The following is a 16940-nucleotide window of genomic DNA, read 5'->3' on the forward strand; positions in this document are numbered from 1 at the left end:
AAACTGTGAAGTGCCAAGATTTTCAAATTCTCCTAATTGCAAGAAACTCTTTTTTCCTGTCTCATCTCTCATGCTGATATTGATTGAGCTGTTCTCAAGAAATGTTGCCAATTCTGGGATCTGATCCTGTAGCTGTTGAAGATCTCTGTCTGTTATAATGGGTAGCTGTTCGTCAAAGACTCTTGGTGGCCCCTCTGCAAATTTGGATGGTCTGTCACCGAAACCTCTGAAAAGATTTTGCAAAAAGTGTTGACCTAACGAGAGAATAGGGACAAAAACATTAGTTGTTGCTGACAACAGGATGTGGAAAACAACATTTCAAGTGCTTTTAATATTGCAAGTCTTCATCAGGCAGCCGTGCAGACACGGGTTGGGTCACATTAAAATCGTCAACTGGGCAGAGCTGGTGGCACAGTTGGTTGGTCATTGTTCTATTGTACCATGAGGGAAGTCCCTCTAACAACAGCAGAACCACCAATCAAGGTCTTAAAATAACCAACGAGAAAGAACCACCTTACAGGGGTAGTATCATGGGAATTATCCCTTTTATTTTGACCATAAATTTACTAAATCGATTTTCAGTGACTTTTTCATTCTTAAATTGCTTCTGGATCACCGCAGTGAAATAAACATCTATCAAGGTTTAAGAGAAAAATGAGCCACACTCAGTTATTATGGAACTTACCTACTGAATGTAAAGGCAGTATTTGAAAATGTCGGCCCGACGTTTTCAAACTGGCATTCATTTTAATCTTGGCTATGTGTAACTAAGAACACCTAAGAATGGTTTCTGTGAGCTGAAATAGCCTTCGGCCATTAATGTTTGTTTGCCATCGATAAACACGTCTCCTTTGCTTTCCAGATTTTTACTACAATCCATGACACTGCCCCTTTAAAGTTTGTGATTTTATATTTCAAATGATCAGATTTTCTTGAAAGTCTTCTGGGATGACAACTACATGTCTTAACTATAGGCCCCATCTCACCACCCGTCAGCCTGTGGGATGTTAAAGGTCACACACACTCTTTGCAAAAAGTAGGGCATGGAATTCCCAATGTTGTGCTCTGTCCTATTCCCTCCATCAAAGTTGTTGGCCTGACAGTGATGTCTAAAAAGACAATATTACTTGTTGTACGAAACCACCTTGACAGAGTCAGCCAAAACTAAAGAAGACTTTGCCAGAAGCTGAAACACATGACGTACGATTTCGTTCCTGGTTGTTTAGCCCATTGTCTCCTTGGAGTAAGACTTAAGTTAATAGATTCCACTGTGACTAACGTGAGAGAATTTTACTTGTCAATGGGGGAGGGGGGGGGGCTGCTTTAGGAGTCAATGGGTTAGACAAGAAGTTGTTATTTTGCCAGTGTGCCACTGGTTGGACATGTACACCAAGTCTACCACAGGATGATCTCATTATTAATTTTACTGAACCGAAGTAAAGAATTAAATATTAAAATAATTTATTCCTCCATGAAAATGCACAGGATATAGGATGGTAAGAAGATCATTATTATTATTATTATATCTACTAATTATGAATAATAATTATTCCCTACACAGAGTTGCCTATAACGAAATGTTATCATATGAGTTCTGAATGTTCCACACAGGAAAATTTCACTTCCTGCAGGCCTCCTATTTGAACCCATAAACAATATTCCATGGGCCATTCAGAACCCAAGAAACAATATTAATTTTCTTAATCACTGGGTTAGGAAATTTACTGCAATGACATATTACCAAACTGTAGCTCAAACTCCTCTCTTCGTACAGTTTCCTCTGATCTTGCTTGGTTTGATGTCTCACATAACTTACTTGTCCACTAAGATAAAAAAAAACAATAATTACATAATTATTGTATCATAAAACTATTAATTTCAATTTCAAGACTTCTCATGAAACTGTAAACAAGTAAATAACATCAATCTTACAAATAAGAATCTGATATCATGGCGACCCATTCAATTGCAAAAACTGAATTCATCAATGGAGTTCCTTACTTTGTTGCAAAATGCTTTCAACTGGCTTCTTCCTTCAATCAAATTACCCGGTACTAGTTTTTTAAAAATTTACCTACACTCCTGAAGAGTGATTTTGCTTTCTTTTCACAAAGGGAGAGTACCACAGAATTGCGCATTATTCTAGCCATAGCGAATGTCACTGTTTATAAGCCAATCAGAAGACACGTTACAATTCGTGCGGGGAAATTTTACACGTGTGAAAATTTCGCTCAGCCCTTAGTACCTCATTAGTTATTGTTTAATATATCAATAAATTTCTCCACATAGCAGTGTAAATTTCCCGCATGAATTATAACGTCCTTCCCGATTGGCTGATAAATTATGAAAATGCGCAATACCGTTATACTCGCCCTGCTGAATAATGTTCTTAAACCCATTGCCTCCTATAAAGGGGGCTACTTGTTAGGAGGCAATGGGTCCTGGCTAGGGCAGTAGGAGGGCAACTTCTTAGGATTTTACTCTGTCTAATGCCACACAGTTATTTGTTATTTGTCAATGGAGAACCCCTTAAGGCAAAAAGGGTTAACGACAACTACGTCTACTCATTAAAAACTGTGTACCCTTTATCCCTTTGCCTGCTAAGGGTGACACTGTCTTATTGTTTATTTTCTTTATAACAACTTTATTAAATAATGCATTAAAATAACCTTAATTGAAAGGGTTATAGTAGGGAGGAACTAATCCCCATTTATTACCAGTATATAGATATTGATGAAATACCAGGATTTCTCCTTTTACTAAAAAATCATATCTTCACCGCGCGCAGCGAACATATCATTTTTATCTTTCACATGTGAGGATATAGGTGTTGTCATGGTAACCAACACGATTAGCCAATAAAACGCGAGCTTCGTCTTCATTGTAAGATACCTTTGTGCTTTAATATAATTATTCTCGACTACATTAACATTTTTATTGCAAAATTTGACATTATCATGATTTGTTTTTCATAACTTTCATATCTTGTTTCATGTTACACAACATGCATGTTTTAGCGGTTGGTGACCACTTTTTCATCATTTGGAAAATAAATAAAACAAGTTGTTTTAAATCTAGACATTTCATCGATATCTATATAATAAACAGAACATTACATGGCCACTTGGGGATACGAATTTTATCTTCTCGTGCTAAAAGTATCTCTCTCTCGTTTGCTTCGCTCACTCATGAGAGATACTTGCAGCACTTGAAGATAAAATTCGTATCCCCGCGCAGCCATGTAATATCCTCTATATATGTAAGGTTTTACTTTTAATTGATTCTTAACCCACTGACACCTCAAACGCCCTAGGACACTCCCAGTTGACGTGTCTGGCATTAGGCACACTCCCATGGATCAATGGGTTAACACTATACGATATGACTTGTCAACGGGAAACCCTCTTGTGGGCAAAAGGGATACTATACTCTCTCGTATTAACCAACTGGCTCATTGAAGGTCACTTGAGATGCATGTATGAAATACCAACCTTCTGAAATTGGGATGAAAACAGTCTTCTTCTGACCACCTCAGCCACTGCTAATATATACATGCGAGGTGCATCATTCACTTGTTCAATGATTTCCAACCTAAACAAACCACATAATTAATTATTACCTTTTTACTCAAAAGACACCAATCTCAAGTCTCATATTCCAAGTACCTTTGACCAGCAGCCTGTTTAAGGAAGAGACTGCACAGTGGTGCGAGCACTCGCCTTCCACCAATGCAGCCCATGCAGGTTCAATTCCCAGACATGGCATCACACAATTACATATCAGGTATGTAACTGAAATCAGTACACAACTTTTTATTTCCTGGAGGAGGTTGAATTGTTCCTGTTTCTAAGGAGCACAATGCAAAAACGTGGATCTTTTGCTGAAAACTTTACAGTGTTCCTATGATTTTAAAAAAAATCATATCCGTTTCTTCTTCAGATTTTGAAAGTGTGTTTGCCCAACACCTGACCAGCAAAAATTTGATCTTTGACTTTTATCCAAAGGTCGTTTGCTGCATATTAATTCTGTGGTGTAGACACACGTTGCATTTCTTACACTGGTGAGCCTTTGACATCATTTTCCCCTTGATCCAGCTCTCTCAAGATCTTAAATTTACTAATGGCAGACCATTAAATAGGAACATTTCAGTTAAAATAAGTAAGTGTCGTTTTTAAATCAACTGGCTTAAAAGTTTGGTCGTTTAGTGTTAAGTTAACATAGTTTTGAAATCCAAAGAAAAATTAATAATTAATTTTCTGGTCACAGTGGCACTTTAAGTGAATAGTGAATAAGTCAAGAAGGAATATGTTAGTCCCTGTGAATAAAATAGAGACATTCATTTTCAATGTACATTGACTCAGGGATACTAGGAAAAAATCCGAGTGCTCTATAGCTACCGGGTAAGTGTTAGAGCATCTGCATTTAGTATATGTAACTGTATGGGCTTGAGAGCAATAAAGGATTAATTTCAAAGTTTTCACAAAATTGCCTGAATCGCGAAGCGATGAGGGCAATTTGGAAAACTCTGAAAATTCAAGTGAAATTAATTAATCCTTTTAAATTGCACAAGGGCACATTGCGATTACATGTTTATCACATAAAGGGCAAAATTATTGAAGGAAGCCTGTACAGTGCCACGACAAATGACAATTGACAGGCTACCATTAATTCGCTTAAAATTCAATTCAACAAATCGTTGCTGTCAACAGAAATAGTGCTTAAAATGAATTTTATATGTGGATAAAAAAGTAGTTTAATCTCGAAGAAGATTCTCTTGTAAGTTTGCTTGCTCTGGATAATTAGCAACTGTTAACCAATCAAGATCAAGTAATCATGCCCTCTTGATTACCAAAAGTGCTCTTGTGATTAAGGAGAAATGCCCGCCGTCTCAGCCAATCAGCATTCAGTAATTTCGCCCCGTATGTGATAAGTCTAGTAATCGAAAGGTTGTAGGTTCAACTCCTGCAAAGGAACACTCAGAGTTTTTTTCCAGTATCCCTGAGTCAACATCAAAAAATAAATCTCTTCAAACAGGCAAATGTTACTGTTTGCATACCATCTAATTACCTTCTTTTTATTCTTCTGATATTTTCATGATACATGATGATTGTTCCATCACATTCACATATTTTCTTTTCCACATACATAATCCACCTGTGAAACACACATCAAGGTAAAGTACAAGAGAGAATAACACGGTGCTATTCATTAAAAAACAATTAATAATTTATTTGTTCCTTTCAGGATTGTAACTCATTGAGCTTGCTGAGAAATGAATGACCTTTTCTCACTTGTACATGTCAGGCAAATAATGATGTACTCAAATATAATATACGGTCCATAGAGTTCTAAAGTGAAGACATCTGAAAGGGCTAGTTGCCAAAAACTAGCATTGTGGAGCAAATTGTCTCGGAGATCTAGTCCTGTTTGACTCCATAAAAATCCTCCGAAATTTGACTTGGTTCCTAATGCTAATTCCGTAATTACGTTATTATGGGAGAGATGTGTGGACTTGCAGACATTTTTTACTCTTTTATTACCAATGTTATGTTATTCGGCAGTCCTGAGTGTGTAGACTTGCATGAAAACATAATATTTCCGAATTCTGTCATTTCGTTATTATGGGAGAGAAGTGTGGACTCGCAGATCTTTTTTACATGTTTATTACCTTGTTACGTTATAACGGGATTGTGTAGAATTGCATCATATGTCCGAATTCCATCATTACGTTATAACGGGAGAGATGTGTGGAGTCGCCGATATTTTTTACTCTTTTATTACCTTGTTACGTTATTCGGTGGGAGTGTGTAGACTTGTGTAAAAACATAATTCCAAATTCCGTCATCACGTTATTATGGGAGGGATCACAGGTAACCCAGGCTCACTGTGTGCCACATTGGTAAATATAGAGAACATATGAGGCGAAGTTTAGGTCTGGAAATTTGCTAAAAAATGGAAATAAAAATTGATCAAACTTATTACACTCATCACCAGGCGTCCCGAGTTCAGTGCCATTTTGAATTGGACACTTTGCGAGGACAACGGTTTCTGGCTGCCATTTTAGCAGGTTAACTTACAAGTTCTACGGAGCCTGGTGGCTTCGCGTTGCTACCTGGAGATGCTTCAGTGGATTCATGGTTTAAAGAAATTCATGTTTCACTAGCCTGGCATGTTTATTTAGCGACTGGATTCGATTTTTGCGAAAAAAATCGTGCTTGTTTTGGTCGATCGGAGTCCCGACGCTGGCTTCAGTCTCATACCTTGTCACTATACTATGAAGGAAGGTGAATGGGGACCATTTTCCCCGAAACTTTGTGTACGTGTTAAAGACAACAACAGCTCACCACATGGTAAGTTTGATCGATTTTCATTTCCATTTTCTAGCAAATTTCCACACCTAAACTTCGCCTCATATGTTCTCTATATTTACCAATGTGGCACACACAGTGAGCCTGGGTTACCTATGGAGGGATGCGTAGACTCACAGACATTTTTTACTCATCTGTTACCTTGTTATAAAAATTTGGTTTTATCAACGGAGTTGATAATGTAAATTGGCCACCGTACAGAAATTCTAAAAGCTGAAGTTTCGAGCGTTAGCCCTTCGTCGCTCTGACGAAGGGCTAACACTCAAAATGTCAGCTTTTAGAATTTCTGTACGGTGGCCAATTTACATTATCAACTCCGTTGATAAAACCAAATTTTTGTATACTACTTCCCCACCGACGCAGCACCACAGTTTCTTTAGAAACTACCCCCTTAATTCATTTGTTACCTTGTTTCATTATTACAGGATTGTGAAGACTTGCAAGAAAACATATTTCCGAATTTATCATTACGATATTACAGGGAGGACGTGTGGACTTGCAGACATTTTTTTACTTAAGCGTAAAAATGGAAAAAGTTATGGAAGAAGTGTGAATTTATACCAACAATAAGATTGCTGTTACACTATTATGGGTAATAATGGAAGATGAAAATCCTAAAACCTAAAACAAAAATCCTAAAACAAAATAATCTGTTTATTGCAGGACCTAACACAGAGTTTCCAGATAATCAAGGAAAAATGTATAGGGGTGCTGTTTTATGGAAAAGTCAGATTATTATGACTTGAAACGATATGGCACAGAATGAAGTGAACTATCGAGAGCATCGACTCACGATTGCGAGCATATCAATTCGCACACATTCACACTGCACCTTCCTTCGCTCTCGATCTCTTGCAATCGCTGGTTGACCTTCCTTTCCTTTTGCTACCTCTATGGTTGGGAAAGTTCATTTCCTAAGACTTCCGACCCCAGGCACATCAGCTGGATCGACTATGGTTGGACATCAACGCAAAAAATACAAGAAATTCAAACAGCACAGAGAAAACACAAATGGTTTAGTAATGGTTTGCCAAACAAAATAAGTGGTTTTGAAATCGAACTCTCGAAACACAAAAAGTTAAATGCTCTTTTGTGAAGCGGTTTAGTCAAAATTGAAATGGTTCAGGCGCTGATGTTAAAACGGAATAGACTAATTCAAATTGGTTTATTTGATCAACTGAGAATTGTTCCGTTGACAAATGTGAAATGATCAGATCTGACAACCAAGGGTCTACCTCGTGGCAGAATGGTTTACCCAAAGAAGGCACGATTCAGCTAAATGACAAATGACTTAAATCACCGCCAAATGGTTTAATCAAGTGTCAAATGGTTTAACAGATGGGCAATCGATTAGGTGCAAAGTCAAATGGACAAGACAAGACTGAAATGGTTTATTTAAAGAAGGAACGGTTCAACTAGTCGACGAATGACTTAACTCACCGGCAAATGGTTTGATGGCCGGACAAGTGATTCACTGCAATGTCAAATGGACCAGATAAGACTGAAACGGTTCAGTTAAAGAAGAAACTGGTCAACTAATCGACAGACGACTTAACTCACCGGCAGATGGTTTACTCAAGTGTCAAATGGTTTAATGGCTGGGCAAGTGATTCAGTGCAAGGTCAAATAGACAAGTCAAGACTGAAATGTTCTAGTCAACGAGGGGTCTGACATAAATATCTGTTTTGAGCCTGATAAAACGTGGTTCGAACGTGACAGGCTTTTTGTTCCCTGTGTGAAATTGTTTTCTTCCTTCTTTTTGGATGAAGTATTGTTTCTGTTTTTCAAGACTTGGGCTAAATGTACATGTAACTGATTAATGATGTCCACAGCATGAAGATAAACAAGATAAGGTCCTTTGTCCCAGTTTTCAGAGTTGTCTTCTCCATAGCTTTACTCTGTTTTTGTACGTGAAATGGAAACCGTGTTGAAGTGGGGTTTCATAAAGAACATACTCTCCTCGGCAGCTGTCTTTCGGGATGTCACACAACGAGCTTTGCATGACATCCTGGCCATTGACTACATGACTGACTAAAAAGAAGGGTCCTTAAGGTAATTCCCTTGAAAATGACATACTATCCAGATTTTTGTCAAACTTGGCACAACTGATATTCATACACAGAACACTAGAAAAAGGCAATAAAAAGATGGTATCGCCATGCTTGTTTTCATGCTGCATGCCCTTTATTCTAAGTGCAACAAAAAAAAGCAAGGTGATACAAACACCAACCTGGTGTGGCCAGCACATCACGCATGCACACAACCATTTCACCCAGTCAATTAGCAGCCATGGACAGCTGTTTCGGCCCTGCTGGGCCTCATCAGCATGGCGTAGCTAACGTATTAGGCGGGTGTCTTAAACACCTCTTTAAGTGGCAGCTCCGCACAACAGAGGTGTTAAGCTGGGTTGGGAACAGCACAGCCGTTCTCCCACTGCAAGCGTGTGGGAAGGTGGATCAACAAAAGAGACCAGTGTGTCACATAATGTTTAAGTACACATGTACAAAAAGCAAGGTGACACAAGCACCAACCCAGTTGGTGTTTGTGTCACCTGGCTCTTTTTTGTTGTACTTAGAATAAAGGGCATGCACACGAAAACAAGCATGGTGACACCATCTTTTTATTGCCTTTTTAAATGTCCTGTCTATGAATCTCAATTGTGCTACGTTTGACAAGAATCTGGATAGTACGTCATTTTCAAGGGAATTCCCTAAAGGACCCTTCCTTTTAGTCAGTCATGTAGTCAATGGTCAGGATGTCACGCAAAGCTCATTGAGTGACATCCCGAAAGAGGGCTGCGAAGGAGAATACGTTCTTTACGAAACCCCGCTTCGACACAGTTTCCATTCCACGTACAATAACAGAGTAAAGCTATCGAGAAGACAACTCTGAACTGGGAAAAAGTACATTATCTTGATTATCTTCATGCTGTGGACATCAATTCATTAATCAGTTACATGCTGCAAACTGAAAGATTCACTTTGGACACTTGTAGGAAGATTCTAATAAGGCAATCCTATGAAGCAAAGCCTGAATTTTAATGATATGGAATAAAAAATGGTGGTGAAATTTCGAGTCACATGCACTTTAAGACTTTTGCTACACAGCTTGAAGAGCTAGGGAAAAAGTACTAAAGTGGAGTGGAACTTTGGACTGTGAGTTTGTGTCAGTCACTGTAGTGACATGAGTTAGTTCCTTGCTATGTGTAATGTTCACTCCTGACTTAACTAGGAAAAAAGAGATAATTTTGTATAGTTCAGGTACTTTTGATTGAAATACCTGCAGTTGTGTTAAATGGATATTTTTATGTATCGATCATTTTTGCCAGTGGGAATGTGCACAGTATTGATCAAGGTCTCCTGTTGTTTTTCTGTTCTCCAAATAATTGCATTTGACAGAACGCAGTTCTAATGCAGACTGAATTGAGATTTTTTGGGACAACCAGTGCATCGATCTTGGGACTCCAGTATCAATTCACACAAATTCACATTGCACCTTACTTTGCTCTCGATCTCTTGCAATCGCTGGTTGACCTTCCTTTCTTTTTGCTACGTCTATGGTTGGGAAAGTTCATTTCCTAAGACTTCCGACCCCAGGCACATCAGCTGGATCGACTATGGTTGGCCATCACCGCCAAAATAACAAGAAATTGAAACAGCACAGAGAAAACACAAATGGTGTAGTGATGGTTTGCCAAACGAAATAAGTGGTTTTGAAATGAAAATCTTAAAATACAAACAGTTAAGTGCTCTTTTGTGATGCGGTTTACTCAAAATTGAAATGGTTCAGGCGCTGATGTTAAAACAGAACAGACTAATTCAAATTGGTTTATTTGATCAACTGAGAATTGTTCCGTTGCCAAATGTGAAATGATCAGATCTGACAACCAAGGGTCTGCCTCGTAGCAGAATGCTTTACTCAAAGAAGGCACGATTCAGCTAAATGACAAATGACTTAAATCACCGCCAAATGGTTTAATCAAGTGTCAAATGGTTTAACAGATGGGCAATCGATTAGGTGCAAAGTCAAATGGACAAGACAAGACTGAAATGGTTTATTTAAAGAAGGAACGGTTCAACTAGTCGACGAATGACTTAACTCACCGGCAAATGGTTTGATGGCCGGACAAGTGATTCACTGCAATGTCAAATGGACCAGATAAGACTGAAACGGTTCAGTTAAAGAAGAAACTGGTCAACTAATCGACAGACGACTTAACTCACCGGCAGATGGTTTACTCAAGTGTCAAATGGTTTAATAGCTGGGCAAGTGATTCAGTGCAAGGTCAAATAGACAAGTCAAGACTGAAATGTTCTAGTCAATGAGGGGTCTGACATAAATTTCTGTTTTGAGCCTGATAAAACGTGGTTCGAACGTGACAGGCTTTTTGTTCCCTGTGTGAAATTGTTTTCTTCCTTCTTTTTGGATGAAGTATTGTTTCTGTTTTTCAAGAGTTGGGCTAAATGTACATGTAACTGATTAATGATGTCCACAGCATGAAGATAAACAAGATAAGGTCCTTTGTCCCAGTTTTCAGAGTTGTCTTCTCCATAGCTTTACTCTGTTTTTGTACGTGAAATGGAAACCGTGTTGAAGTGGGGTTTCATAAAGAACATACTCTCCTCGGCAGCTGTCTTTCGGGATGTCACACAACGAGCTTTGCATGACATCCTGACCATTGACTACATGACTGACTAAAAAGAAGGGTCCTTAAGGTAATTCCCTTGAAAATGACATACTATCCAGATTTTTGTCAAACTTGGCACAACTGATATTCATACACAGAACACTAGAAAAAGGCAATAAAAAGATGGTATCGCCATGCTTGTTTTCATGCTGCATGCCCTTTATTCTAAGTGCAACAAAAAAAAGCAAGGTGATACAAACACCAACCTGGTGTGGCCAGCACATCACGCATGCACACAACCATTTCACCCAGTCAATTAGCAGCCATGGACAGCTGTTTCGGCCCTGCTGGGCCTCATCAGCATGGCGTAGCTAACGTATTAGGCGGGTGTCTTAAACACCTCTTTAAGTGGCAGCTCCGCACAACAGATGTGTTAAGCTGAGTTGGGTACCGCACAGCCGTTCTCCCACTGCAAGCGTGTGGGAAGGTGGATCAACAAAAGAGACCAGTGTGTCACATAATGTTTAAGTACACATGTACAAAAAGCAAGGTGACACAAGCACCAACCCAGTTGGTGTTTGTGTCACCTGGCTCTTTTTTGTTGTACTTAGAATAAAGGGCATGCACACGAAAACAAGCATGGTGACACCATCTTTTTATTGCCTTTTTTAGTGTCCTGTCTATAAATATCAATTGTGCTACGTTTGACAAGAATCTGGATAGTACGTCATTTTCAAGGGAATTCCCTAAAGGACCCTTCCTTTTAGTCAGTCATGTAGTCAATGGTCAGGATGTCACGCAAAGCTCATTGAGTGACATCCCGAAAGAGGGCTGTGAAGGAGAATACGTTCTTTACGAAACCCCGCTTCGACACAGTTTCCATTCCACGTACAATAACAGAGTAAAGCTATCGAGAAGACAACTCTGAACTGGGACAAAGTACATTATCTTGATTATCTTCATGCTGTGGACATCATTAATCAGTTACATGCTGCAAACTGAAAGATTCACTTTGGACACTTGTAGGAAGATTCTAATAAGGCAATCCTATGAAGCAAAGCCTGAATTTTAATGATATGGAATAAAAAATGGTGGTGAAATTTCGAGTCACATGCACTTTAAGACTTTTGCTACACAGCTTGAAGAGCTAGGGAAAAAGTACTAAAGTGGAGTGGAACTTTGGACTGTGAGTTTGTGTCAGGCACTGTAGTGACATGGGTTAGTTCCTTGCTATGTGTAATGTTCACTCCTGACTTAACTAGGAAAAAAGAGATAATTTTGTATAGTTCAGGTACTTTTGCTTGCAATACCTGCAGTTGTGTTAAATGGATATTTTATGTATCAATCATTTTTGCCAGTGGGAATGTGCACAGTATTGATCAAGGTCTCCTGTTGTTTTTCTGTTCTCCAAATAATTGCATTTGACAGAACGCAGTTCTAATGCAGACTGAATTGAGATTTTTTGGGACAACCAGTGCATCGATCTTGGGACTCCAATATCAATTCACACAAATTCACACTGCACCTTCCTTTGCTCTCGATCTCTTGCAATCACTGGTTGACCTTCCTTTCTTTTTGCTACGTCTATGGTTGGGAAAGTTCATTTCCTAAGACTTCCGACCCCAGGCACATCAGCTGGATCGACTATGGTTGGCCATCACCGCCAAAAATACAAGAAATTGAAACAGCACAGAGAAAACACAAATGGTGTAGTGATGGTTTGCCAAACGAAATAAGTGGTTTTGACATGAAAATCTCAAAACACAAACAGTTAAGTGCTCTTTTGTGATGCGCTTTACTCAAAATTGAAATGGTTCAGGCGCTGATGTTAAAACACAACAGACTAATTCAAATTGGTTTATTTGATCAACTGAGAATTGTTCCGTTGACAAATGTGAAATGATCAGATCTGACAACCAAGGGTCTGCCTCGTAGCAGAATGCTTTACTCAAAGAAGGCACGATTCAGCTAAATGACAAATGACTTAAATCACCGCCAAATGGTTTAACAGATGGGCAATCGATTCAGTGCAAAGTCAAATGGACAAGACAAGACTGAAATGGTTTATTTAAAGAAGGAACGGTTCAACTAGTCGACACATGACTTAACTCACCGGCAAATGGTTTGATGGCCGGACAAGTGATTCACCGCAATGTCAAATGGACCAGATAAGAGTGAAACGGTTCAGTTAAAGAAGAAACTGGTCAACTAATCGACAGACGACTTAACTCACCGGCAGATGCTTTACCCAAGTGTCAAATGGTTTAATAGCTGGGCAAGTGATTCAGTGCAAGGTCAAATAGACAAGTCAAGACTGAAATGTTCTAGTCAACGAGGGGTCTGACATAAATATCTGTTTTGAGCCTGATAAAACGTGGTTCGAACGTGACAGGCTTTTTGTTCCCTGTGTGAAATTGTTTTCTTCCTTCTTTTTGGATGAAGTATTGTTTCTGTTTTTCAAGAGTTGGGCTAAATGTACATGTAACTGATTAATGATGTCCACAGCATGAAGATAAACAAGATAAGGTCCTTTGTCCCAGTTCAGAGTTGTCTTCTCCATAGCTTTACTCTGTTTTTGTACGTGAAATGGAAACCGTGTTGAAGTGGGGTTTCATAAAGAACATACTCTCCTTGGCAGCTGTCTTTCGGGATGTCACACAACGAGCTTTGCATGACATCCTGACCATTGACTACATGACTGACTAAAAAGAAGGGTCCTTAAGGTAATTCCCTTGAAAATGACATACTATCCAGATTTTTGTCAAACTTGGCACAACTGATATTCATACACAGAACACTAGAAAAAGGCAATAAAAAGATGGTATCGCCACGCTTGTTTTCATGCTGCATGCCCTTTATTCTAAGTGCAACAAAAAAAAGCAAGGTGATACAAACACCAACCTGGTGTGGCCAGCACATCACGCATGCACACAACTATTTCACCCAGTCAATTAGCAGCCATGGACAGCTGTTTCGGCCCTGCTGGGCCTCATCAGCATGGCGTAGCTAACGTATTAGGCGGGTGTCTTAAACACCTCTTTAAGTGGCAGCTCCGCACAACAGATGTGTTAAGCTGAGTTGGGTACCGCACAGCCGTTCTCCCACTGCAAGCGTGTGGGAAGGTGGATCAACAAAAGAGACCAGTGTGTCACATAATGTTTAAGTACACATGTACAAAAAGCAAGGTGACACAAGCACCAACCCAGTTGGTGTTTGTGTCACCTGGCTCTTTTTTGTTGTACTTAGAATAAAGGGCATGCACACGAAAACAAGCATGGTGACACCATCTTTTTATTGCCTTTTTTAGTGTCCTGTCTATGAATATCAATTGTGCTACGTTTGACAAGAATCTGGATAGTACGTCATTTTCAAGGGAATTCCCTAAAGGACCCTTCCTTTTAGTCAGTCATGTAGTCAATGGTCAGGATGTCACGCAAAGCTCATTGAGTGACATCCCGAAAGAGGGCTGTGAAGGAGAATACGTTCTTTACGAAACCCCGCTTCGACACAGTTTCCATTCCACGTACAATAACAGAGTAAAGCTATCGAGAAGACAACTCTGAACTGGGACAAAGTACATTATCTTGATTATCTTCATGCTGTGGACATCATTAATCAGTTACATGCTGCAAACTGAAAGATTCACTTTGGACACTTGTAGGAAGATTCTAATAAGGCAATCCTATGAAGCAAAGCCTGAATTTTAATGATATGGAATAAAAAATGGTGGTGAAATTTCGAGTCACATGCACTTTAAGACTTTTGCTACACAGCTTGAAGAGCTAGGGAAAAAGTACTAAAGTGGAGTGGAACTTTGGACTGTGAGTTTGTGTCAGGCACTGTAGTGACATGGGTTAGTTCCTTGCTATGTGTAATGTTCACTTCTGACTTAACTAGGAAAAAAGAGATAATTTTGTATAGTTCAGGTACTTTTGCTTGCAATACCTGCAGTTGTGTTAAATGGATATTTTATGTATCAATCATTTTTGCCAGTGGGAATGTGCACAGTATTGATCAAGGTCTCCTGTTGTTTTTCTGTTCTCCAAATAATTGCATTTGACAGAACGCAGTTCTAATGCAGACTGAATTGAGATTTTTTGGGACAACCAGTGCATCGATCTTGGGACTCCAATATCAATTCACACAAATTCACACTGCACCTTCCTTTGCTCTCGATCTCTTGCAATCACTGGTTGACCTTCCTTTCTTTTTGCTACGTCTATGGTTGGGAAAGTTCATTTCCTAAGACTTCCGACCCCAGGCACATCAGCTGGATCGACTATGGTTGGCCATCACCGCCAAAAATACAAGAAATTGAAACAGCACAGAGAAAACACAAATGGTGTAGTGATGGTTTGCCAAACGAAATAAGTGGTTTTGACATGAAAATCTCAAAACACAAACAGTTAAGTGCTCTTTTGTGATGCGCTTTACTCAAAATTGAAATGGTTCAGGCGCTGATGTTAAAACACAACAGACTAATTCAAATTGGTTTATTTGATCAACTGAGAATTGTTCCGTTGACAAATGTGAAATGATCAGATCTGACAACCAAGGGTCTGCCTCGTAGCAGAATGCTTTACTCAAAGAAGGCACGATTCAGCTAAATGACAAATGACTTAAATCACCGCCAAATGGTTTAACAGATGGGCAATCGATTCAGTGCAAAGTCAAATGGACAAGACAAGACTGAAATGGTTTATTTAAAGAAGGAACGGTTCAACTAGTCGACACATGACTTAACTCACCGGCAAATGGTTTGATGGCCGGACAAGTGATTCACCGCAATGTCAAATGGACCAGATAAGAGTGAAACGGTTCAGTTAAAGAAGAAACTGGTCAACTAATCGACAGACGACTTAACTCACCGGCAGATGCTTTACCCAAGTGTCAAATGGTTTAATAGCTGGGCAAGTGATTCAGTGCAAGGTCAAATAGACAAGTCAAGACTGAAATGTTCTAGTCAACGAGGGGTCTGACATAAATATCTGTTTTGAGCCTGATAAAACGTGGTTCGAACGTGACAGGCTTTTTGTTCCCTGTGTGAAATTGTTTTCTTCCTTCTTTTTGGATGAAGTATTGTTTCTGTTTTTCAAGAGTTGGGCTAAATGTACATGTAACTGATTAATGATGTCCACAGCATGAAGATAAACAAGATAAGGTCCTTTGTCCCAGTTCAGAGTTGTCTTCTCCATAGCTTTACTCTGTTTTTGTACGTGAAATGGAAACCGTGTTGAAGTGGGGTTTCATAAAGAACATACTCTCCTTGGCAGCTGTCTTTCGGGATGTCACACAACGAGCTTTGCATGACATCCTGACCATTGACTACATGACTGACTAAAAAGAAGGGTCCTTAAGGTAATTCCCTTGAAAATGACATACTATCCAGATTTTTGTCAAACTTGGCACAACTGATATTCATACACAGAACACTAGAAAAAGGCAATAAAAAGATGGTATCGCCACGCTTGTTTTCATGCTGCATGCCCTTTATTCTAAGTGCAACAAAAAAAAGCAAGGTGATACAAACACCAACCTGGTGTGGCCAGCACATCACGCATGCACACAACTATTTCACCCAGTCAATTAGCAGCCATGGACAGCTGTTTCGGCCCTGCTGGGCCTCATCAGCATGGCGTAGCTAACGTATTAGGCGGGTGTCTTAAACACCTCTTTAAGTGGCAGCTCCGCACAACAGATGTGTTAAGCTGAGTTGGGTACCGCACAGCCGTTCTCCCACTGCAAGCGTGTGGGAAGGTGGATCAACAAAAGAGACCAGTGTGTCACATAATGTTTAAGTACACATGTACAAAAAGCAAGGTGACACAAGCACCAACCCAGTTGGTGTTTGTGTCACCTGGCTCTTTTTTGTTGTACTTAGAATAAAGGGCATGCACACGAAAACAAGCATGGTGACACCATCTTTTTATTGCCTTTTTTAGTGT

General features: G+C 39.4%; 1 protein-coding gene across 1 annotated transcript in view; it reads right to left on the reverse strand.

The window, feature by feature from the left end:
• Positions 1 to 16940, reverse strand: part of LOC137972951 (RB1-inducible coiled-coil protein 1-like) — a 61903-nt gene that overhangs the window by 17416 nt on the left and 27547 nt on the right. The window contains exons 12-15 of the mRNA XM_068819638.1: positions 5068 to 5154; positions 3492 to 3591; positions 1742 to 1823; positions 1 to 254 (exon numbers count right to left, since the gene is read on the reverse strand). The exon at positions 1 to 254 is cut by the window's left edge and continues 1420 nt beyond it. Of these exons, the coding sequence (XP_068675739.1) occupies positions 1 to 254; positions 1742 to 1823; positions 3492 to 3591; positions 5068 to 5154 (523 nt within the window). The remainder of the gene's footprint in view (positions 255 to 1741; positions 1824 to 3491; positions 3592 to 5067; positions 5155 to 16940) is intronic.

Source organism: Montipora foliosa, chromosome 10, assembly GCF_036669935.1.
Source record: "Montipora foliosa isolate CH-2021 chromosome 10, ASM3666993v2, whole genome shotgun sequence".
Taxonomy (NCBI): domain Eukaryota; kingdom Metazoa; phylum Cnidaria; class Anthozoa; order Scleractinia; family Acroporidae; genus Montipora; species Montipora foliosa.